This window comes from Anolis sagrei, chromosome 1 (genome assembly GCF_037176765.1).
Source record: "Anolis sagrei isolate rAnoSag1 chromosome 1, rAnoSag1.mat, whole genome shotgun sequence".
Classification (NCBI taxonomy): domain Eukaryota; kingdom Metazoa; phylum Chordata; class Lepidosauria; order Squamata; family Dactyloidae; genus Anolis; species Anolis sagrei.
This window is the reverse complement of record NC_090021.1, coordinates 105,332,219-105,358,901: the sequence shown is the minus strand read 5'-3', so window position 1 is coordinate 105,358,901 and position 26,683 is coordinate 105,332,219. Positions and strand designations below refer to the sequence as shown.

Below are 26,683 nucleotides of genomic sequence, written 5' to 3'. Positions count from 1 at the left end.
AAGTGTATCCATTAGACCTCATATTGCCTATTCCTGATATAAAATCCTAGAATCCTAGAATTGGAAGACTTCCAAAGGCCATCCAGTCCAACCCCCACCATGCAGGGAAGCACAATCAAAGCACTCCCAATAGACAGCCTCTGCGGAAAAGCCTCCATAGAAGAAAACTTCACCACACTCCTAGGCAGCCTAGGCCACTCTCTGGGAAGTTCTTTCTAATCTTTTCAGTCAATTCTCTTTCCTGCCATTTGAAACCATAGCTCCCTTGTGCCCTGGTCTCTAGAGCAGCAGAAAGTCAGTTTACCCCCTCCTCCCTTTGAAATCTTGAAACATGGTTCTCATGTTCCCTCTCTACCTTCTCTTCTCCCAGCTAAACATCTCCCAGGAGGAAAGGAGGAAAGAAAAAGAGAAGAAAGAAAAGGAGGAAGAGAAGGATGGATGGATGGGAGGAAGGGAAGAGAGAAGGAAGAATGGGGGGAAGAGAAGGAGGGAAGGAATGGTGGAAGGGAATGGAGGGAGGGAGGAAAGAGAGACTGGAGGAAAGACAAAAGGGACAGAAGGAAGGAGGGAAGGAAGGAAGGAAGGAAGGAAGGAAGGAGGGAGGGAGGAAAGAGGGAAAGAAGGAAGGGTAGAAGGGTAGAAGGGAAGGGAGGAAAAGGAAAGAGGGAAAGAAGGATAGGATGGTGTGAGAGAAGATGGCCTGAGAAAAGAACCCAAGGAGGTGCATTCGGGCCATGGGCCTGGGTTTGCCCATACCTGCAATAAAGACTAGCTCTAAGAATATATCTGTTTCTTCAGTAGCTTTGAAAGTTGTTAATCTTTCCTTAATATTTTGATTTATATAATGTATACCTATCTAGAGATGGAACCCTTCCTTAAATCATTAATTTAACCTTCCTCCCCGCCCCCCCAGAAAAGCACTGTTTTCCTTTTAGACGAAGATAGAGACAACATAGGTGTGGACTAGTTCCACCTTTCCCCTGCCATCAGGAGCATTTTCCCATCTGCTTTGTGCAGTGCATCTTCCACTTCCTTTTTCTTCCTCTTGTTCTAATCTAAAAAGATCTGAAAACATTCTTTTTTTTAAAAAAAATGCAAATCTGAGTGTCTTCTGAATTTCAGTCTTCCTGGCCTCCCTACAAACAGCAGCTATGCATCTGGATGATTCCTTGTTGGTTTGCCCCTCCCTCCATCTCCAATGCAAATTACTATTAAAATCTCCAGTATCCTGCTCTTTTTAGATGCCTCCCACTTTTCCTTCTTGTCTGATTTGCTTGTGATTTTTCCTTCTTACCTTTAAGAAATGCCATTTTGATTGGGCACTTCTGACCATTGGATCTCGCCCATTTATGACAAAGCACTGCCATAAATATATGTCAGTGTTTTGTTGCCCTCAATTATTCTCTGCACAACTCTCCAGATCATGCCCTTGCTTTCTATGCAACATTTTCCTACTCCCTCTGCTTTTACAAGTGTGATAATGATCTTATATTAATGCAAATGTCATAGGTCTATCTACTTACAGAAAAAGACAAAAAATAAAATACATAAGTATCCACAAACTATTACACATCCTGAATTTTTATGAAGATAGTATCTTCTGTTGTTCTTTCAACATTTCCTCTTACAGAATATGTAATCTGAAGTGCTGAGTGTTTTAACTTCCCTCTATTCAAATACTGCTTTTTATTTCTAGCTCTTCTGTATTTAAAAGCAAGCCATAGCTTTTTTCTTGAAGGTCTGGAAGAACCCCACTTTGTCATGCTATTGCCTATTTTTGAAATCCCTTTTTAAAAGTGTAGTTATCTGATTGCATTAATTTAAAATCAAAAACAAAAGTCGTCTTCAGTGTCCACGTTCTTTTCAATATCTATGTGTATTTACTATATATCATGGAATGTTAATCCTCCTATTTTAACCATCAGACCCTCAAAGGAGGACATTTCAATGCATGATATAGGCTTTCTTAGTTTAGGTTGCCACTTTGGAATCCCTAATGAATTATTTGTTTCTTTGGATTGGAGAAATTATGTTGTTCAGCATGCTAGCATTTGCAGATCAGCTTCATATATTCCTGATCAAGATCTTTTAGATTAGATTAATTTATAGCCAGTATGAACCATTTAGAAAACAGTGCATGAGAAGAAGCGACTTTTTGGACCAATTCAGAATCCAAGAACAACGTAGGGGGAAGAGGTCTGAACTCAGGTGTGGACCCAGTTTAGTCCTCCCACCATGAGCTGATCAATAAGGATTGATCAGACCAGGCAGTGTGTCATTACAGGGATGTGGCAGAACCAGAAAGTAAATGTCAATACTATGCAGGACCTGTCCACCTTACCCTCCCAATCCCACTTTTGCAAACTCAAATAAGCATCCAACCATAGCAGGTAAAAACAGCTGTGTATTTTGTTTTGCATATGCAGGGTTATATTTGAATTGACAAGCATTTTTTAATGTGAAAATGGCAATGGGAACGTTCAGATGGCATTTTAACTGCCCCCAACCCACACAAGTGGACTGGCAGAGGGGCCATTTTTTGTTACTGGATGGATGCCAGGCCTAGCATCAGCCTCCATCAGTAGGGCAAATGCCAGAACTGATATTTATTTATTTATTTCTCTCTCCTCCCCCCCCCCCTCCCCAAACTCTCTTTTCTTCCTTTTTGGTCAGAGTAGTAGTTTGGGATTGCTGCAAAGCAAAATGTCGAGTCTGGTTGCAATCTCATATCATCACTGTCCCAAGCGCGGTTGGTGGGGCTGAGGGAAAGGGTCTTCTCGGTGGTGGTCCCCTGGCTTTGGAACACCCTCCTCAGGGAGATTAGGCAGACTTCCACTATGTCCTCCTTCCAGAAAGAATTGAAGACCTGGAAGTTTGGACAAGCCTTTGAGAATGTCTAGCCCCAATGGTCCACAATTAATGACACAGTACTGCACTTTCGTCCCATGCCCTTGTTCATTAGCTACAACTTGCACTGTCCCATTCCCTTGTTCTTGTTTATAGTACACCATGTTTTATGACAGTTCTCACCATAGATTATTGGGCGCTGTTTTGAGTTTAAATTCTTGTTTTATATGCTATTGGTTTTATTTTATGCATTGTTTTAGGCACATTGTGCCATATGTAAGCTGCCCTGAGTCCCTTCGGGGAGATGGAGGCAGAGTACAAAAATAAAGTTGCTATTATTATCATTATCATTGCCATTATTATCTGGGTAACATATTCTAGAAATATATCCTAAATTATTTGTGTTCCCCTCTCTATCGTCCCTGCCATTTCTGTTTCCAAAGTCTTTTGATTCTCTTTAGCATGCTAGCAAGAAGAATGGGAACATTTGCTAGTTAGCCAACGAATTCTTTTGCTACAGTGCTAAAATAACGTTTGGCTCATGTACCTTTTACATAATGTATGGCTGAGCTGTGCTAAAATGACAAGAGCCAAAGTGAGCCAAAAAGACAAAAAATCCCCTGTAGATCTAGAACTTTTCCATCTCTTGTTCCACTGGAAATAGTGTCACTTTCCCACTTGCCTTTGTAAGTAGTGTTTTGTTGTTGTCATGTGTTCTCAATTGTGAGGCAGGTGATTCATTTTTTAGACGTGCCTTTTAAAGGGATTCCTTAAGTTCTAACTTCATTTACCTACTTTCTAACAAAGCTATTATCTCAGTACGAAAGGAAAATGGGAGATTCAAATATGCAAGCGTAACAGCAGTCGTATGTGGGACTTGTTTTCCTGGAGATCCAGTAAACCTTGTACGCAAACCCAAGGGCAGGAGAGCAAACAGCTGTCTTTAAAAATGTTAAGAAAGGTATTCACGAGACCCAACTCACAATCTCTCCTCTCTCCCTGTCCTTTTTTTTGGTCCAAAATTTCTTATGATACATTTGGCTCCTCAAGATGGGCATTTTATTTTCCTTTTAAAATCTCCTGCAGTCAGTTTTAGCAAAATGCTCTTTGAAATGTTTCATTGCCCTTTTGTCAATCTCTGTATAAGACACTGATGACTGGTCATTACCAAGAATGGGCCCATTTTTAATCTTTTTTCTTTAAGCAGGCAACTTAATTCATTCCTCATTGCCTGCCTGGGGCAATTTTATCAGCTGGAATCTTCCAACTCTCTTTGGTCTCCTTTCTGCAATCTTCTCCGAAAATGAGCTCTGCCAATGCAAATTCCTTTCTGAGATATCGTCTGTGGCTGTCGATTGGCTTGGTTCATTTTATCTATTTAAACCACGATGATTTCCATCATTATCCTCGCAGAGCATGGAATTATTTCACCATATTGCTTGCTGTTCTGTTTTTCGAGACTATGTTATGCAGGCACATGAAAGAAACATGCTTGAAAATGAATAGAATATTTTAAGTTGTAATTTCAGTTTAGAAAAAAAACACCCTTTATCTTAAAACATCAAAAGAGGGAATATAATACTTCAATAAAAATGCTATCACAATACCCTCCAGAAGGGCATTCAGTCGCTTTTCGTAATAGGGAGCACTTGCATTGAAAGGAAGTTCATACTTAATTTCAGTGCAAACTGCCAGCGTTTCTCACCTCTTCCATCCTCATCACACTTTTTGAGCAACAAAAAAGCTTTCTGCCAATTTGCTAAGACACTCTGCGATGACCCCAAGTCATTGCTGCCAATGACATTATTGAGGATAAGGAGAGTAAGCTGCCTTTCACCAGGAATGCGAATATGGTGACATGATTAAGAATATAGTATGATCTCCATAGACATAGAACCAATATATATGTTTTCACTTATCTATGGCTTCACCCAACTTTGCCCACCTATGTAGCATCATCTGAGACTGAGATTAGGGAGAAGGAGCTGATGTTGGTCTTAAAATGTCACCGGAAAGCCTTTCTGTGGTGAACTTTAAATGCTTGCACCTGGTATGGGAAGAGAAACAGGTGGAGATTGCCATGTGTTTACCTTGCTATTCAACTGCTTTGTTACAGTTGCTGAGGGGATTTTGAGTTGGGGATTTTTGAGACACCCCCTCTCCAGGATAATGTATTGGGGGATTTCAACAGCTACAGGATTGTCAAGTTGTCCAACCCAGGGTATCATGCCCTCTGCTAAATCTCTTGGGTTCTCTCAATGTAAGGCTGGTGACTCAACCACCTATGTTTAGCTTATGAGTTTGAGAGGGTTGTCAAGTTGGCAGCAAGGTCTTCAAAGTAAGACTTTCTGATGAGGTTTGGCTCCATTGCAGTAGTTCACCTATGAAAGTGGTTCATCTGCAAAAATATATGGAATCCCTGAACATTTTAGGAAAACTTTGGGATGCTAGAGCAGATGATTTTGTGTGGCAGTAGTCACTCTATAGAATAAAGATTGACTGGCTCCTGAATCCACTCCCATAAATGCTCCTGAGTCTACTCTCAGACTCTCTGGAGCCTGAGTGGCTTGGTAGTTTTCTACAGAGCTCCATGTGATGAGACAAACTGAACGTGAACGACAGCACTTTTAGAATAGGACTTGCTGTGATGTCCAAAATCATGTATGAACACATGTTTTCCAGGCAGCTGATGTATCACCTTGATCGGGAAAATCTCTGGAGGACAGGGACTGTTGCATCTTCTCCCAGTGCTTGCATGCAAGGATAGCCAGCCTGAAAGCTAATCCTAGAATGGGTTAGAGCCTGCAGATGTGTTTTCCATACCTTGGAGGTGGATAATTAAATTGTCCTGGGTAAGGTTGGATTTGCCCCACCCCAGGAACAGGCATATTTGGTGGTGGGGGGGGGGGTTGCTCTTGAGTTCCTCTCTGTCACTGGAGGCTCAAGTTGTCTCAGTGGCAAAGAACTTCCACGAGCAGCTTTAGCTGCTATCAGTGATCTCTGGTTTTTGATAAACTGTTTTCATGGGGTTTATTATTTGATTTTGTTTAACTACTGCTTCTGTTGTATATTTTTAAAATGTGAACGACTTTGAGATTTTTCAAAATTAAAAGTGGGCCAGATTTTTAAAAAAGAAAGAAAGAGAAGGGAATATGTCTAGATTTACCAGTTATTTTCCATTTCTTCAATATGAACTAGCGCTGTTGTGTCCAAAGTAAAGAGGATCACGGCAGGTGATAGTGAGCAAAGTAGGCAATGTCTTCTTCCAAGTCCCTTCCACACAGCTTAATAAAATCCACATTGAACTGGATTATATGGCAGTGTGGACTCAGGTAATCCAGTTCAAAACAGATATTGTGGGTTATCTGCCTTCATATGCTGGGTTATATGGTTGTGTGGAAGGGCCTCCAGTCTGTTTATCAACAGCTGCAATTATAGGTCCAAAGTGCCTTGCTGATGGCAGGAGGATTGTCAGAGAACTTAAATCTAAGCAAGGCAATAACAGAAGTAAACTTCTATTAGCTTGTCATTGATATTACTAAAACATTTAAAATACATTTTACAGTGGAGTGTAATGACATTTTCTTGGAATGTTGCTGCATGCAAACTTTTTGAATTATTTAATAGACCGCATTGTGGGTGGCTTCACATTCTATATTTCTTAAAAATAACAACAATCTGCTCAAGTTAAAGTTTTAATATTAAAGACAACTTTCCTGCTCACAACTTTAGCCTCACATGAGGGAAAGTTTTTCACCTCTTGCAACACTCCACTTTCTCTGAGGTCAGAAGTGTTGGACCCCCTATGAAAGTGGAAAAATAAATTTTAAATCTGCTCTTTTTAAGCCTGAGAGAAAAACTCTCTAAGGGCCCTTCCAGACAGACATATAACCCAGAATATCAAGACAGTAAATTCCACAATATCTGCTTTGAACTGGGTTATCTGAGTCCACACCAGTTCAAAGCAGATTTTATTCAGTTGTGTGGAAGGGGCCTCAAACTGGGACATGCAGGACACCTCTATGGAAGATTTAGAGATTCCTAACAAGAACATATTAATCAAGTCCACAAATAATCGGATCTGTAAAACTCAAACCTGCAAATGCGGAAGACTGAGTGTATTAGACGAGAACAGCCTTACTGAAACCACGTTTTCACTAGTTCTTCATGGTAATGTCATATCATTTTATAACTCTGATGAAGTCAAGAGTTTGATTCTTTGTGATGAAAATCTGAAACACTGGTACTCCATACCCAAATCTTAAGTCCCACAGAAAGGATGGCAGGAAAGTTTAAGAAGCAAACTAAACCTGCACAGTAAGACAGATGGCTTTTCTTATTAATGAAGTATAGAAACGAAGACGCATAGTCAATGAGCAAAATGTATGAAAGTAATACATTTCCTGGTAGCAGGCTAGGCTGTTGAAGCGTTTAATGACCAACTATCATACCAGATCTGGTATGCTGATGCTGGAGAAAAATTCGGAGAGTGCCTTGGACCTCAAGAAGATCAAACCAGTCCATACTCCAGGAAATAAAGCCCAACTGCTCACTGGAGGGAAGGATATCAGAGGCAAAGATGAAGTAATTTGGCCACATAATGAGAAGACAGGAAAGCTCGGAGAAGACAATGATGCTGGGGAAAATGGAAGGAAAAGGGGCCAATCAAGGGCAAGATGGATGGACGGTATCCTTGAAGTGACTGGCTTGACCTTGAAAGAGCTGGGGGTGGCCATGGCCGACAGGGAGCTCTGGTGTGGGCTGGTCCATGAGGTCACAAAGAGTTGGAAACAACTGAACGAATACACAACAACATCATACCAGGCCAGGATACTGAAGGACAAGAAAATATTGTTAGTATGAACTGAAAATTTAGAAGTGTGTTATAATATATCTGCATGACATGCTTCTAAATACGGGGTGAAACAGTTTTATTAATTTAGAAACCAAAATTTTATCCATGAGTACCATATGAAGACACAGTTGTCTTTCATGCATATTTATAAAATTCTATGCAAACTTCTGCACAGATTTGCCTAGGAAGCCTCTCAATGCTACAGGTGAAGAGAAAAATGAGTGACACCAGATCACAATTATTTGAGGAGGGAGGTCACCTTTAACTACATAAAAAGACTCAAAGTAATTTGTACCTTCACAGCTTGGAAGGACAGTGATAACATTTTAATAGACAGACTCCAAATGGCTACGGAACAAAGCACACACTGCATTTTCATTTATAAAACCAAGAAGACTTTTAAAACTTTAAAAATAGTAATATTAAATAGTGCTGTTTGGTTGCCATTACATAACAAATAAAACCTCCTCACCTAAATGGTTTTAACTCAAAACATACCTGCAAGTATAAACTATCAAAATACTAGTTTATTTTATGGTCAACATGTAAAAATGTCTATCATTGCATCTATTTCTACATATTAAAGATACTCTTTCGGCAAAAAGCAGTTTTTCTGTGCTGCCAGGACCACTACCCCCTGATAGGACCCAATGACACCTAGAAAGGTTACTTGATTCATTTTTTCCCAAATAGCAAAAATAAAATCCCTGTAGGAGACTACTGCTTGCTTTGAAAACAGAACACTTGAACTGATCTGAATATCTGGGACTTCATAACACTACTTAAGCAACAATAATCATTCATTTTTGTAACAGGTCATCCTCTTTGGGATTGAAGCTACATGCTTTTTTATTTCTCATCTAACATACCTCTTATAACTTCTGCCATGAAAACAATCTAATATCATGAACATGGTTAGTCCTTTGGAAAATCTATCTGATTTAAGTTTTGACATCATCCATTTACAATTATAATTGTACAAAAATGAAATGTTATTTTTTTCATATGTAGAATTGCTTGTGCTAATACTGCATAGAACCTAAAATAAAAGTTCAAAACTGATTCAGTAGATGAATATGCTTGTTCAAACTAAAAACAACACCCAATGCACATCCAAAAGGAGACTTACCCTTACGTAAGTTGTTTAATATCAAAAGGTTGTTTCTTTTAAAAAGTAGTGAACCTTGGTATTTTTTTTTATTTTGAAGAGTACACTGCATGAACATTCACTGCTTTTTAAATCAGTAATCTAAGGAACACAGAGGAACAATGCGAAGTGAAACACAAGAACAAATCTTAATTGGTTAATTAAAGGAAACAACATGCTCTTTGAAACATGACTTGTAAAAAAGGGGAGGGAGCTTTTGTCATGGCTTCACAGTTCAAGATTTCTAGTATAAAACCTTGGATTTGAAAGATACCTATCAAACAAGGTGGCTTTCCACATATTCCACACTTAGATCTAACCCTTTGGATTAAATCTTTCTAAATTCCACAAATCAATGTTCAACTTTCAAAGTATGGAACAAAACTGGAGTCCAGGATGCGGCATTCCAAAAAAAATGCGCTTAAGTATTTACAGAATGTTTACAATAACTTCTTGCAAAAGTTTTCCATCTGCACACATCATCTTGGAGAACTGTAAACAACATGTTCTGAAGCTTTGGTCCCTGGTGGCAGGTTATGGACGGGGTCTCTTTGGAGGAGGCGGCGGCATGAGTTCTGTGTCAGGATCCATGTGGTGCTTACGTGTCTGTTCTGGGGTCGCTGCTGCTGGCGTTGCTCCTGCCGTACACTTGTCAATGAATTCAAAGAGGATTTCCTTTGTCACTGGATATCGTATGCTGTTGCACACAGCTGGAGGGAGGAGACAATTATTTGATTATTAAAATATTTATTTCCCACTCTTTATCTAGAGATCTCAGAGCCACATACAATAAAATTACCAGATATGCTCATGTATTTGGGGTCAAAATTGTGGCTTTTGAGAAGGCCTAGTCTCTAGTTGTTCTATGCAAGAGTTATGCAGCCATGCACTTTTCCCCATGCCTTCGTTCCATGGTTACAGCTTTGCACTTATCCTATTCCCTTGTCCTATTGTTTACAACCTGGCCATGTTTACATTCACTACCGCCATTGGTTTATGGGTGTTGTTTTAACTTGAGTCTTAAATTGTTGTTCTTATGTCTATTTGTTTCATTCAATTCCATTTAATATTGTGTTTTATGTTATATTCTGTTTTTAGGCACATTGTGCTGTGTGTAAGCCACCCTGAGTCTTTCGGGAAGATGGAGGCAGGATACAAGAATAAAATAATAATAATAATAATAATAATAATTATTATTATTATTATTATTATTATTATATCACTTATGGATAAATAGGGGAGGGGTCATTACACAGCAAGGGGAAAACACCGATGTCACCCCAAGGGACCAGCCACCCTGGCAGTCAACATTTCCCCAAACAAGCATTCAAAAAGGCACCACAACAGAGAGAGTAGAAGAGTTTGGTAGTTCTTTTAGGTACTTCTGAGACAGACTATGCTCTTGCCTCTCCCCCCCCCCCCCCCCCAACTGACTTGCAGAATTCTGGGGAGCAGGTCCTCTTCCCACAAGCATAACAATGTTTCTTTCTGTTCCTTGAAATCCTAACTACCAATCTAAATGGGAGCTAAAATGAAAACTCTTAAACCAATATAAGGATTACAGTTTCCCCAATGGAAATACATGCTCTACAGTACATAAATTGTCTTTCTTGAGGTATTAAACCAGCATAACAAGAAATAACATTTCACAGTGGGTCACACTACTCCTAATCCGTGCACATCTGGGCTCTAGTCTATGAAAACGTATATTCCACTTTGGGTTGCCAGGCATCTTTGGAAGTTGTTGTTTGGTGGGGTGTGGGGAGACAAGGTAGAAGGCATTTTGTTTGTGCGTGTGAAAACATTTTAAAATCCAGGCAGCCATTTTCAAACGTTCCCAGCTTGTGGCCTCGATATGTGTCATGTGTTCTGTAAGTAAAAATGCATCAGATGTGACTGCGAATGGAAATGGTATCAACTGTTGTTGCTATTGAACTCACTTTTCTGCCTATCTGGCCATCAAAATATTGTCCATCAGGATTGCCCTGCTACGTGATTAATTGGGTTTTACCAGATTGTGGTTTCCCATATTCCCCACACAGTGCTTTCCAAAGCTAGGTGCCCCACAAGCGGTTCTGGCCCATCTCCCAACACTTTCCTGGCCTTCCTTCTCTGACATCAGAAAGACCATTGAGAAACCATTCAGATGACTAAAATTTGGTCCTCAAATACTGGGAAAGTCATCTATTGACCTAGCATGCGAACCACAAAAAAACCCTGATAGTCAGTTTGGCATTCCTTCATGTCTTCTGCAACATGTTAACATGACTACCCAACCAGGTTTTCAACAGTATTTCAAGTGTGTAGCAGTGTAATAGATTATGCAAAAGTATATTTGCCACCTTATGGGTTCAGTAGTTTATTTAGCACAGAATATACTTATATCATATAAACTTACATTAATTTTTAACTCTTCTATTTGACTTATGAAAGAAAGCTCCTCTTGAATGTCTCACTGTGTTCTTTTTATTATTTGAAGGGGAATTAGAATGTGTCACAGTCCATAAAGGGCACACCTTTGTCTTTAGCTTTCATTTGTTTAATTTCACCATTGTTTGCATACTATTTTAGGATCTGGAAATTACAATGTCTCCTCCTAATTTTGTCTTCTTCCATCTGGTGAACAATGATTGTGCCATTTTGAAAAGAACTGAAATTATCAGGGATTTTTCCCCAAAGACCCAGCTTACATAACGCATTCATATGTCAAGCTACTTTTTTTCCTGTTCATCTGAAGAAAAACAACAACCTACAAAAATCTCACATTACAATTGTCCTTGATCAAATCAATGTAGATAAAGAGATGTATTTTAAAACATTCACAAATGAAACAAATGTCCTTTGTATGCGAACACAGTTTTGGATACAGACTTGAAAAAAATCCCTATCCAAGTTAACCAATATATATTGAGAAAATATGAACAATTTGTTATACTCACCCATGGCAGTGCTATAAGCATTGGGAAAGCTTTTGTCTATCCTTTGTCTCATGAAGACCCAGCTATTGTTCTCAAATTTGCATTCTATGATCTTATTGTCATATTGTTTCAAGTCCTTTGTTACCTGTTTAAAACAAAAATTCCTGTAAGATTATGGAGAATAAAGTGCCTGCTAACTAATAACTTTTTTTCCCCCAGTCATACATATAGCTGCTCTGCACAGAACCTTTCAGAGCTGAGTGGAGCGCTTTGGTGGAAGCCTTTACCATTCAAATCTGCATATCTCAGTGTGGTTCCCACCATTTCCCTCTTGTTCTGGTCCAAGAACACAGTAGCCGAGAAAAGGAACATAAGATACACTTAGGGAGAGGAGGGAGAGTTGTGTGAGTTCACAGGACCACAGGAAGAACCACGGTTACAGGTAAACAACCTGTTATTCGCCTTCATGATCTCTGTAACTCACACATACAGATTAGCAAACTGTGCTCAAAAGAGGTCAGAAATTGAATCCTTACAGAATGGCCCTTCCAAAGTTTATCTCTCTTCATCCCCTCAATTTCACGTTGTAATGATGCACAAAAATTGACAATTAGGATATACAACTGCCTTGCCAATATTACTGAAGAATACGCTTGTTTAAAAAGCTTCAAAACAGAGACATTTTTCTGTAGTAACTAAGGCGCATAGGTAGGATAGGCTTCCTAACTGTTCCATAAAATTGTCTTCTAGCAGTAAATGCCTTGAGGCCATCATTGAAAATAGACAAGTTTTCCCTGTATTTGTGTGTGTGTGTGTGTGTGTATTAGAAAAACACAATTAAACCTTTGTTCTTCTGTGACCAATATAGAAGGTAAGAGCATTTCTGATATCCAATGTGTATGATTTTGATTCTAAATTAGTTTGCAGGATAAGAGCAAAATGTGGGACTATTTTTAATGAGTCATAAAAATAACTGTACAACGTGAGGATGGAAAGTGACTACAAGAATGAGCCCCACCTTGCATTTAGGAGAAAGAAAGACAGACAGATTGTGATGCAAGGCATGCCAGTCACTGGCCTTTCAAGAAGAGGTCACTGGAATTGGAAAAAAATACCTTTACAGTGAGTAGACAAAGATCGACTATAGACACAGCTCATAAAGCAGGAAGGGAACAATTGACAAGTCCCATGCTGGAACAGACAAAGAAACAGGTTGAAGCTTTTTTTAAAAGATACAATCAATGAGTGAAGAAACTGGATGGAATAAACCAAGTATCATGGGATGAACCAATAGAGTTGCCAAACAAACTTTTTAAGAGATGAAATCAATGGACCTTTTATCTCCCAGGAGTGATAACAGCAGCAAAACTTATTAAATGAGAAGGATTTAATAATAGCTCCTACCTAGTTGCTCAGTCTGTGTATGTCAGCATATGTTACAGAAATTGCAATGGGGATATATTTTCCTCACTGTCAAAGTGAGTATAAGCATATCAGGATGGTGAACTCTTTCTTGCTGGGCACAGTGGCAAGTTGCTGAAACTGAAAGGCAAATCATAGTTGCCTCAGCCACCAGGTAATGACTATGGCCTCTTCCACACAGGCTGAGAGAAACTGGCTTTTGAGAGGACACCTTTCCCTCAGAGCAAGCAGCAAAGTGGATTAGCCTCAGTTTCCTCCCGTCCCCTCAGCATGGTGGCAGGTTGTAGTCCTTTCCTGAGGAAAAGAAGAAGTGCCTCAGCTCTTTCCTCCCCTGTCCTTCTTTTCTTTTTTCCTCTGGGTTGCCTCTGTAGTTTCCTTCTCTTATGTGGAGAAAAACCATCAACTCTGCATTGTTCATTGCTCTCATTTGTGACGGAGAAACTTAGCATCACTATGAGAACCTCACAACAACTTCATAGTGAAGCTACATTTCCCCCTAGCAAATGACAGAAATGAATGGCAGGCAGTACCCAAGCTCCTCCCTCACAAGCGAACGGTGCAGAGTTGGCCATTTTGTCACCAGATCATGAGAAGACCTGATGCAAGATCTTCCTCTGAACATTTCCTGAAGTATAATGAGCCCCCAAAATCAGAGGAGCTCTGATTTTGTGACAGTGTTTGCATGTACATTTCTCCCAAGCACAGAGGGATGGCTGTCAGTGATTAAATGTTTGGTTTTTTTATGAAATACAGTTTTGAAGCCATAAAGAGCATAAAGACAGAAATACAGAAATAGCTCATTACATAAAGACTCCAAATGATCCAAGTGGTGATGAAGAATTTGAAGAGATCAGTCAGACAACAACAATGAAGAAAACCAAAGGTTACAGATGTTCCTATTCTAGCTGCTGAGCTATCATATACAAAAAGAAAATGTGGAGAAAAGGAAGGAGATGTGTACCTGGATACACACTTAAGAATGGGAGGGACTCCTGTCAAAAGTGCTCCACTAAACTCGGAGAGTGTAGAGTGAGCCATGGAGTTATGGGATGATACGTTGTAAATTGTGAACAAAAAGAAATTGTCAGTTTGCACTTTCTCTAATTAGAATGGGTGACCCTTTAAAACGAATTAGTTACAATGTGGAAAGTTAAAATGAGTCATTCCAGGATGCAGAGTGAAATAATGAAAGACAATAGTGTATAATTTACCACCAGGTAATTTATCCCGTTGTCTGAATTAATGAACTTTCAGAACTAATCTTCAAAATCATCCATAATATTGACATTACATCTCCCCTTAAGCTCAGAACAGCATGGCTGCACAAGAGACACAAAGGAGTCCAGGTATACAACAACCCAGCAAAATTCAACCAAACCTAGCAGAAGACAAACATACTTGGTTGCATCTATTATTTTTTGGCTGCAAGAATGGAAAAAGAGTCGGGCAGAAGGAATAGGAGGGCATATGGACCAGCAACATAGGCAAATAAATACAGATCTCTGATTTAAATTTCCAGCTAACACAGAAGTTTCCCTCTGTGCCTTTTTTTTTTTTTTTTGTATTCTAGTAAATACAAAAAGGCCTTTTTAAAGAAAGAAATGTCCAACAAATAGTAATAAAAATACCGGGAGTAATTGTGGTAGCGATTGTTGGAATTCAGTCCCTCACTGTCTAATTCTCAAGTCTTCAATGAGGAACAGTTTAGTTGGCTTAGTATAGACTAAGGGTTTCCCTTTCCTCACGTCTCCTGTATGGCAGTTGGAATATATCTAATTTCTTCTCTCCTGTTTCTTCTCCCATTCTGATCAGTTGTTTAAAATAGATACTTTTCTACTGCAAGCTTTCTGAAGCTGACTTTTGTCTTTTTACACTTTAGTATGGAGAGTATGTGCTATGTGCTTTGAGATCTCTCTCTGCTTGTGTGTCAGGAGAGATGTAGTGATTGGTGTTTTTTTCCTCTCTCTTCAAACCTTAGAAGAGATAGGTGTTAGGGTAGCACAGACCCAGTTCTTGATTATTAAGAAAAGCAGTTATTTCTTATTGTAAATAAACATTTTGTGTCTTTGTAAGATTGAATTCTGCATGTTTGCCTCCTAAGCTCTTAATTCTTTACAGCCACATAACATGGCACTTTACGTTTTGCTTACTAATGAGCTGATGCTCAACTTTTGTATCCTGCTTGTTTTTGGATGCTCTGCTATTTTTAGGGTAGTTTCCCCTAACAGCGATATTAATGATGATATGTGTAGACTTGCTCAAAAGTGCCATTGTTTTTAGGCTGGTATCAAAGTTAGGAGAAGGAGAATGGGGAGGAGGAGGAGAATGGGGAGGAGAATGGGGAGGAGAATGGGGAGGAGAATGGGGAGGAGGAGGAGGAGAAGGGAGAAGGGAGAAGGAGAAGAACTTTATTTTTCTACCCCGCCTCCATCTCCCCAAAGGGACTCAGGGCGGCTTACATGGGGCCAAGCCCAAAGCAGAATACAATTAAAAGCAAAGCAATAACAATTAAGACAACATAAAACAGCATAAAAACAGAGTAACAATAATAACAAGCAACAGCAGTAATAGCAGACTAATTTTGGAGGTGGGGGGAAAAGACCACTATGCGAGCTAGTTAAAGAATAAGGCGGTTCAATAAGGTGGATAACAATGTATAATGGCATCAGGAAATATCATGAAAACAGAGCGAAATTAACAGGATCAGAATCAATTCAATGTAATATGATACATGATATAATGCTAGTAAGTATCCTATTGATGCCTGTTTCATACTTTTGATCTAGCATGGATGTTCCCCTTTTAGCTTAGTTTTTTTTTTAAAAAAAACAAAGGCTAATGTTTCCAATTTTATGCATTTATTTATATGAGTTTTACTATTAGGCATGTTATTGTTTTACTATTCAGATAATAAACTTCCTGTTTGTTTCAGGCAGGATACCCTGTGCATCTTCTCAGCCACTGAAAATTTCCAAGTAACTATGGTAACTAGAAATGTTCTCCAGTTATAGAGAACATTTCGTTTTCCTGAACAAGACCCATGCTATGATTGCATTCATTGCCATTCGCTGTGCTACAGTCAAAGAAAGGAATAGCCTATGCCATGCCCAAGGCTGTATTTCAGATGTATCTTCCCTTTACAAACAAGACTGGACATTTCAATTTCACCAGCATCTACACTGTCTATTACTATAATGTCAATAGACAATCATTTAAGATTTTTTACAAAGCATTTTACTGCTAAAACAACACAAGTTTTGTTTTGAAGGAATTGTTCATTGACTAGGGCATCGCTGAAAGTTAATTTTTATGGACATATAAAATTGACATTTTAAATAATTGTTCTTATATAAAGCATCCCCTTTAAAATTCAAGAGCCTCCTCTCTGCCTAAGAAACCACAATTATTAATTTACTTAGCTTTTATTATGACAACTATACTGGCTTCTAAAAGAGGAATTGTGAAACTTTATCTTTCTAGCAGAGATGTTGATATCTTGGGAAGCTTTTGGTTTCTACACAGCTTTGCAGCCATTGAAAGGTGGTTTTTCCCCTCCAAATCATTCCCATCTTGTCTGCATGATTAACTCCCTGATGGGTCTTTCTTTCCACTTTCCGTAATCCTTTTCCGTGCAGCACGTTACACATTTCTCTATGTGTGAGAAAAGCATTCCTCAAACAGATGTTTCACAACCGTGGACATAATCGTCACACTCAGGAAAATGCAACATCCTTTTCTAATCCACAGTGAATATGCTTAAACACAGGAAGAAACTTAAGGCTGTGTAATGGCTTGGAAATGAATATTAACTGGCAGGAGCTGCCATGGAAAATGGTATTAATACACATCATTCCTGTTGAAGCAGGAAAAGGTTGTTAGCGAACCACCTGCTCAAGGGAGAGAAAGGGGAAGAGCCACTGCTTTAGGCAAAGACTTTCAGAGACCAGCAATCTTTGCAAGGCTTTGTCATCGATTTCTCATTCTTGTTGTGTTCCGAGGATGAAAATAGCAGAAAATTATGCGGTTGCTCTATTTGACTATGACAATTAAGCAGTTATTAACAATCTGTGTACTTGCTTGGCCATTCACTGGCAATCTGGAAAAAAATTTTCCAGAAAATGTTAACATCTAACAATGCAATGACCAAAATGTATTTTTCTATGAGAAACCGCTGATCAGTTGAAACAATGACAAGTTACCACAATTAGTTTGAACATAAAAGGAAGGGGCGGAGAAGAAATAGTAAGTTTGTTCTTTCCTGTATCATTTCTGTGACCACTATTGACCCCAATCAGCACACAGCTATACAAAACCACTGAGTAGCTAAGTCCCACTGATTCCAGTGGGGCTTACCGCCACATAATTAGGTATAGGACTGCAGTCTAAGTTGCTAGTAAAATTAAGAGGGAGGAAACATGATGAATGGACTCATTTTGGGGGGATTGTTTGTTCCCCAATTAATTATCCTTAAAAGCATTGGCGTAGGACATAACTATGTTGCTATGTCATACTCAGCAAGATTGTTCTTATAAAGGAACTATTTATTTATTTACCCTATTTATATCCCATCTTTTTCTACCCCAAAGGGGACTCAAGGTGGCTTTACATATAGGCAACTATTTAATGTCTTTGGACAACATAGTTAAAATATATTGAAGTTAAAAATTAAATTTAAAATTAATGCATACTAAAACATAAAAACATTGCATTCGGTATTAAAATCATGTCACCTACAATCGTAATCTGAGGCCGTTCCAACAATCATTGCACATATACTGTAGCTGTTATACCACTATTGTAAATCTCAGGTTTGTTTCCCTTCTGAAGGCCAGGAGGGAGGGGGCAGCTCTAATATCATTGGGGAGGGAGTTCCACAGCTGAAAGGTCACCACCGAGAAGGCCCTGTCTCTCGTCTCCACCAGTTGCGCCTGCGAAGGAGGCAGGGCCAAGAGCCAGGCCTTTCCAGATGATCCTAATCTCGGTTAAATCTAGTTAATATAAACTATCATTTATGTCCACTCTTCCATTTTAAAAGTAGACCCACATCATGCTGAAGACTAAATTAGCTGCCAGGTTTTCAGAGACTCATCTCTTCCAGGAGATCTACCCAGTCAATTTTTAACTATGAATTTTAAACTCATGTCCTATGTTTACTGTATTTTAATATTTGTTCTGTGTATTTTAATATATGCATTACAGAGAAATATGTTTTAATATAAGCATTTTACATATGATTTGTGAAGTGTTTTAACCATGTTGTGCCCCGCTTCAAGTTGCGAGCAGAAGTGGGTAAGAAATAAAATTATTGTGTTCCTGTGAGTTTTTCAGGCTGTATGGCCACATTTCTGTAGCATTTTCTCCTGATGCTTTGCCTCATCTGTGGCCTCCATCTTCAGAAGTCATAAGATGATGATGATGATGATGATTATTATTATTATTATTATTATATTAAGAATAACACTGTAATCCCCTAGAACTCAGAAAGTCTTGTTTCTGAGTAGACATGCATTAGATGTTGCTGCAATTTCACATAGAAAAACCCTTTTGTTAATTAAAGTAATTGCAGATATCAATTAAATCAGACACAAAGTGGCCAGATTTACCCAATTCCCATCTTTATCATTCCCTTTCAAAAGCATGTGCTCTTGCTCCTTACAACTACACCAGTATATATTGGTCTGTTACATCCTTCTTGTGAACTGGAACCTTGTGCCTATTCAGTCTCCTCCCAACGGCATTTCTTCCTTTATGTCTACCAGGTATGTAGCCGGGGGGGGGGGGGGGGGCTTGGGGGGCTTGACCCCCCCCCCTGAAATTCTGATGGTGGTCTGCGAGAAGGCCTTACTGGTACATTATTTAAACTGTTATGTTTATTCATATCATGATCTGATCACCATGCTCAATATATCTCATGTGCATGGGGGTATTGGGGTAACGATACAATAGGTTTGCTAGGGTAGACCCTCTTTCACTCAGACTCAGCCCCCCCAAACCAAACTCAGCCCCCCCCCCCAAAACAAAATCCTGGCTACGGGGCTGATGTCTACATATATTCTGTGATATGCTTAGTAACCAGCAACCACTTTACATGCATTAAAGCAGTGGTTCTCAACCTTGAGTCCCCAGATGTTTTTGGCCTACAACTCCCAGAAATCCCAGCCAGTTTACCAGCTGTTAGAATTTCTAGGAGTTGAGGGCCAAAACATCTGGGGATCCACAGGTTGAGAACCACTGTATTAAAGGAATATATAATAAAATTAACGAGTAAGTACTGCAAAGTCTTGCTTGCAGATCCATATATACTTATACACTTGCAAGGACCAAGGGACATGCTTCAACTGATAAGTCTGTGCGATCAATCATGGCTTTGTGTTTACTGCAGGAAATACAATGTAAACTATGTAAAAGTGCTATATATTTTTAAAAGGTCACTACATAGAAGCAAATGATTCCATACATAGGGTAAAGCATGGAATAACATGTATGTTTTGACGTATTCTTTACTTACTTAACAGGCCATACAACAGTGCAATGCTATGTTCTTGAAACAGTATTTTTCCATTCTGCCAAGCTTCCCAGCAGCTAGCTTTATTCAAGTTTTTAAAATTTAAATGAGAATTCATCACTGGGAACAATTATGCTAATACTGCCAGAAAATGTGTTTGCTTTGTTAAATTGAGCTTCAAAACCATTTCAATTGAATACACATTTGTGATCACAAGCAAAGCCTATTCTTATATCCATTCAAAATGTTTACTTTATTACAGCATATTACAAATATGCTGTCTAAAATGCAACAGCATGACTCTTCAATTTCTAGTCCATAATTTTATGATAATCATATGTAATAATATGCATGGGTCAACTTCTATGCCTAACAAAGCTCCAGATTGGTGTGATAGCAGCTCCATGTTCCCAGTGGCATAATATTCTCTGTATAGGAACATTCTTCAGTAAAAAGAAAATTGATTTAATCACATTTTTTCATTATTTTATAATATCTCATCTGGGCTGGGATACTTTAAAAGAACAAACGTGATGTCTGATCATGATATATTTCCAACAGCCAATCCTTGCTACTAAATAAATACTTATTTTATGAAACATATTCTGGATGGAGATTTAGCTTATAATGATAGTGTCTGGAGTAATTTTCATTTAGACAAGATCCAAATTGTATTTTGGGGGACTAAGTTATCATTTCAATCTTAGATTTTTAAATGTTTTGCCTTTTTGGTTTGCCTAAGGGCTTTTTCATGAAGCCAGATAAATTGTTAAATGATTCTCACTTCTTATGTAAATGAAAATGCCTTCTATATTACAACAATCCGAAATGCAGCATATCTCAAAGACTGGCTCAAAACTCCCTTGGGCATTTTCTTAAACAATAATCTCCATGACAAGCAGGGATATTTATGATAAACCATGGTGGCCTGCCATTAAATCAACTTCACCTAACCAAGAAATCAAGGCAGTATTTCCAGTTTGTTTACATGCAAAATAGATTAAGTTAACAAATGAAAGCAAAGTAATGATACAAAACACGATAGCCATGGTACATTTTTTATGAATGTTGAACTTGGATTCAAAGAGCCCTGGGTGCAAATCTCTCCTGGGAACCCACTGGGGGACAAGTTGCAATCTCCAAATATTAGAGGAATGGGATATCTTCTCTGAGTAAATTGTCCAAAGGATTTGTTCAGGTGTATCTTCAAGTTGCTTTCAGTTTATGGTGAACCTGGCTGCCATAAACTGGAGTCAACTTGAAGGCATATAACAAACACAAAAGATTGATACAACCTCTCACATGATAAATTACTTTCTGGTTAATTTTTATTTTATTTTTTGTTTATCTGGACTAGAAATAACACCTGCCACATTTTAGGGAATTGTGTGTGTGTGTGTGTGTGTCAGAAGTGACTTGAGCAACAACAAATTGCTTCTGCCCAGTGGACACCCGGATGTTTGATGTTTTACCATCCTGTAGGAGTCTTCTCTTATGTCCCTGCATGAGAAGCTAGAGCTCGACAGACAGGAGCTTACCTCACTCCCCAGATTTGAACCGCCAACATTTCAGTTGACCAGTCCTGCCAGCAGAAGCATTTAACCCATTGCGCCACCAGGCGGAATTAAAAAATCAGAAAATTTAGTATTCAAAAGAGTGATACCTTATTAGTCAACCAAAATACACAAAATGCACAATGCAAGCTTTTAAAGCTCTATGGTTTCTTTGTCAGGCAAAAGAGAGTTGGATTAATGGTCCTACACTTGGTCTTAGAAGTTTTTTTTTCTGTGGTTCTATTGAGGGATCTTGTCCTGTATGGATCATGTAGGTCACCCATGGTCAGGTTCTGGCTATATATTGCCATTGATATCACTTCTATACTCCATTTTGCACATTACAGCAACTAACATAGCAATAAACTACACTCTGTATGTTAGTAGTTGCCATAAAGATGATAGAGGTTCCAGCTGTACTCATGTCCTCTTGGCAGGTTTCCCACAGGCAACTCAAGATACAACACTTTTATGTACTAACGCATTGTGGAGCTATCCTCCTACTCATCAACCAGAGGTTCCCAGAAGACATCACGGTTCTGTTTCACCATTGCCTCACCACCAGCTACTTTCAGTGGGACAATGAATTCTATGAACAGAAAGATGGAGTAGCTATGGGGAGCCCTCTCAGCCCGGTCATAGCTAACTTCTACATGGAACACTTTGAAAAACAAGCCCTGGAGACAGCAACCAAAAAGCCCATCATATGGTTCAGATATGTGGATGACACTTTCACCATTTGGAGCCATGGGGAAGAAGAACTCATCAGGTTCCTGGACCATCTTAACAGCATCCACCCAAAAATCCAATTCACAATGGAAAAAGAAAATGAAGGAAGACTGCCTTTTCTAGATGTCCTAGTCATCCGTAAACCAGATCAACAATTGGGTCACACCGTCTACAGAAAAACCACACACACAGATAGATATCTACATAAAAACTCCAACCATCACCCAAGTAAAAAAAGAAGCACCATTAAAGCCTTTGCAGACCGTGCAAAAAGAATCTGCGAACCCCACCTCCTCCAAGATGAACTGAACCACCTAAACTGGGCTCTACAGGCCAATGGATACTCCACCTTAGACATCAGAAGAGCTGCAAGACCAAGAACAAGCCACGAGGGTAAAGATGAAGATCCATCCAGAGGAAAAGTGTTCCTGCCATACATCAAGGGAACCACTGACCGCATAGGGAAGCTGATGAGGAAACCCAACATACAAACGATCTACAGACCCACCAAGAAAATCAAACAAATGCTACGTTCAGCAAAGGACAAGAGGGATCCTCTCACCTCTGCAGGAGTCTACCGTATACCATGCAGCTGTGGACAAGTCTACATAGGGACCACCAAACGCAGCGCCCAAACACGAATCAAGGAACATGGAAGGCACTGCAGACTACTTCAACCAGAGAAATCAGCCATAGCAGAGCACCTGATGAACCAGCCTGGACACAGCATATTATTTGAGAACACAGAAATGCTGGACCACTCCAACAACCACCATGTCAGACTACACAGAGAAGCCATTGAAATCCATAAGCTTGTGGACAATTTCAACAGAAAGGAGGAGACCATGAAAATGAACAAAATCTGGCTACCAGTATTAAAAAACTCAAAAATTACAACAGCAAAACAGCAGAGAGGAAACAACCAAGCACAGCTTAACACCTCTCAACAAAAGATTCTCCCGGGCTCAGCCAGGCCTTCAAATGCTAATGAAGGTGGTTAGTTGAAACATTCACACCTAGCTCCAGCAGAGAAGAGCTCTTGGCCCCACCCCAGTCATTCCACAGATATATAAACCCATTGTCCTAGTTCCAACAGACCTCACAACCTGAGGATGCTTGCCATAGATGCAGGCAAAGCGTCAGGAGAAAATGCCTCTAGAACATGGCCATATAGCCCGAAAAAACCCACAAGAACCTATCCTCCTACAGTTTTTAGTGTCTTTTTCTTGTTGCTATCATGTATAATCTGGTGTCATCTGCAAAGCTTATAGCTGCACTATCACCCCTAAGTGGTTTTGTATTATGTAACATAAGGCATATGGCACTAAATTTGAAAGTGGCTGTTTATACAAGTATTGAGAGACTGAGGCAAATCATAAAATGTTTTCCATAGAAATGGCTTCAATATGCATGATTTTAGCTGTACAAACCAGCAAAAATTGAAAAACTCTGAGGCAATAAAGCTCATGATTGTTTGTAGATATCCGTATGTTGAAGCAATGAAAAGGATGCACCGCTCAAAATGTTCTACAAATGTCAAATCACTATTGTACTCCATGGATGAGAGAGCCGGACAATGATTTCTCATTAGAAATACAACCAAAGCAATTTTACGTGATGTACTAGCACAGGAGCAAGGGAAAACTAAGCAAAACTCTTTACTAAACAAAATCTCTTTCAAATTGTACTTGGTAATATTTAGACAGGAGTAGATAAGTCTCTTTTTTGTGGCTATCCACATCTCCTGTTTTTGCCTCTACTCAAGATTTGCTTTCACTCAATTAATTTCCTGGAGGCCTTTAAGAACAGCCATTTAAATAATGCATATATCCACATGTCCTGGTACTGTATGATATAAAAAACCTAGTTGTTCATAAACCATGGTTGACGTCCATTCACTTCTGGTTTTGATTTGGGGAGTAATTTTGGCGATTTCGGCAATCCCTAGGTCCAAAGGGCAGACAACTGGCCTCCAGAATTGCTGCTGATCTGGGGGAAGGCTACAAACTTATGCCATAATGAATTCTGATGAATCTCCTCCAACCAGCAGAACTATGGGGTTTGGATGATCCTCCCTTCACTTCTGCAGTTTCTACAAGTGGAGGAGACTTTGGGTGGAGAGGAACGGAATGGGATGACAGTTTTGTTACGCAAGCAGTCAAGTGAGAGCCCATCTTTTATAGACCTTAGGAACTTACTCAAGATAGTAGTCATACTCAAAATTGTACTGTTTTAAAATCAGTATATGTTTTGTAAATGTAAAATGAGTTACCACACTTTATGCTGTTTACAAAATAGTGTTAGCTTGAGAGATTTCTCCATATTTATCCCTTTTTTCTGAAAAGGTAAATTAACATATGTCTTCAGTGCTACCATCAATTTCATAATATGTATTGGAACATCTATACTGTGCATTTAAAAAGTAAAAGACAACAAAGAACATTTCCTTACAAAAGTTTATTGCTCATTTCTCATCTTACTGGGATATTTAGGGATTGGTAATAAAAGGAAAACAATGCCAGGGTTGCCAGAATTGAAAACTGCAAAAAAAAAGTTCTTGTACTTTTAATGGTTGTTTAGAAGAGGGATTGTTGTCAACAGGAGTTGCTTTGTCACACAATTTAGCAATGCCTACAGAAATTTCCTCTTCTACTCAACCACTGCCATCTTCAGATTTTCTTCTGCCAACATTATCAACAACATAATTTTACCAAAACAGAGAAATAAACTCCTAAGTGTTCTTACCTTAATTTGTGCAAATGGTCGATCTAAACTTCCAACATATAGAAATCCAACGTTCTGTGGGAGGAGCCTAAAAAAGGAAATGCCTTTTAAGAAAAGCCAATGCACCACACACTCTCATTATATAGATATGTTTCATGCTACACAAACATGAGTAAAAGAAACTGGTTTGTTCAGGGGTTAGTCAATCTACTGAATATATAAGACACTCTTTCATATTACGGTGGGCCTACTCGGTTGTAGCTGCTTCAAATATTTCATGTGGCTTCAATTAATTATAACTTTTATGGTTTTCATTTTTTTTAACTTAGTGAACTGCCTTGAGTAGGCTTTGCCTGAAAAAGAAGTAAGTATTTTGAACCTACAAACATAACTCCATACAACAGCAGGATTAAAAACAGCGCTTTAAAATCAAATGAACCACAGTTGAAACCTTAAATTGAGTGAGAAACCCATCTCTTCTCATACTCTCCTCCTTATTTCTTTGCATTTCATCTGCTCAACCAACTTTCTCCTTAGATAAGTAACCACAACAGGACAGGGTTCTTAGGAAGAAGAGCTAAAAGGTAGAATACTACCTGCCATCATTTCCTTTGTTCTTTAAATAATCCCCACATCCCCCATTTGGATGAGGCTATTCATTGTAACCTTCTCATCTAGAGATACACTGATAAGGTGACCTTTAAAATTAATGGTGGAGAAAAGTACAACTCACCAAATGTTTGTTGTACTTTTAACTCCATCACTCGTAGCATGGATAGCAAATGCTGAGGAATGCTGGGAGCTGCAGTCCAAGAACACCTGCAGTTCCCAATATGGTTTGCCTATCTTATGCAATCCTAGGATTTGCCATTTGTTATGACATCAAAGCTCACTGACAGAGAAGGTTAAAAAACTCACAAAACTACAAATCCCAGCATGCTCTAGCATGGAGCCATGGCAGTTAATGTGATACCAAACTGCTATATTTCTACAGTGTGAATCTAGGTTAAAACATTTTCTTTGGTTATGTTTCTCCCATCCAGAACTATAAGAAGTTGCATTTTTAAGTAAGGAAGCACCAAAATTCACAAGTACAATTTCATTACTGATTAGCATGTTTATTGGCTCAACTGAATGCAGAAAAGTAAATGTTTGATTGAGTCTGAAATGGTCAACATTTCCAAAGAATAAAGGTGTTAATTCAAATAGTGGTACTCTACAGAAAACACAGTTTTTTATGACTACTTTATTCAGCAGTGCAAAGCATTATATGACCATTACATGAAATTCTAAGAGTTTTGCCATGAATCACAGTGGTTAAACATTCAGGTGAGTGTAATAAACGCTAAAATTAATTCAGGGTCAAGATTAAAACAAACAGCAGTACCATTTCTATCACAATGTTGTACAGGTCTTTGTTGCTATTTATGTAAACATCTCCCTTAAGAGTTCCAAGCTATCAACAGGAAGAAAAGCAGTAGAAATTGCGATTAAAGGGAAATATCAAGGTTTGGTTTAGGGTTTTTTTTCCTGTTTGTTCTAAAGACCTTTTTGTTTTTGCTAAATATTGCCATTTGCAGTATTTATCAGTAGAGCTATATCATCTGACTAATCCTTAGGACACAGCCAGAGTTCCACATTTATTTATTCACATATGCAATTATAATGTGTAATAAAAATGAAAAAGACATGTTAATAAATAGTGTAACATGCCTTTACCCTGAACTGCCAGTTCCCCTATAGTGTGTTGAATATTTTGTCCAGTCCATTCATAAATTATTCAAATAATTGATCTTTCCTCATTCCTTTGGGAGATGATTATCCAGTCTAACAGCCACTGTTATTAGGCTCCCCCGCATTCCCACCAACTGTGAAGTCTCTAGTCTTTCCTTCCATTTCATGCCTTGTAAAGGTGTTTTTGTCTCCAACCAAATGAGGAAAGAAGTTCTTGGAACTATTCCTCAGTGTTTTTATATGGCTTTG

General features: G+C 38.8%; 1 protein-coding gene across 1 annotated transcript in view; it reads right to left on the bottom strand.

The window, feature by feature from the left end:
* Positions 1 to 7,987: 7,987 nt before the first annotated feature.
* RNGTT (RNA guanylyltransferase and 5'-phosphatase) overlaps positions 7,988 to 26,683 on the bottom strand; it is a 172,133-nt gene continuing 153,437 nt past the window's right edge. Inside the window, exons 14-16 of the mRNA XM_060753013.2 lie at positions 24,722 to 24,788; positions 11,789 to 11,912; positions 7,988 to 9,559 (exon numbers count right to left, since the gene is read on the bottom strand). Of these exons, the coding sequence (XP_060608996.2) occupies positions 9,384 to 9,559; positions 11,789 to 11,912; positions 24,722 to 24,788 (367 nt within the window). The 3' untranslated portion in view covers positions 7,988 to 9,383. The remainder of the gene's footprint in view (positions 9,560 to 11,788; positions 11,913 to 24,721; positions 24,789 to 26,683) is intronic.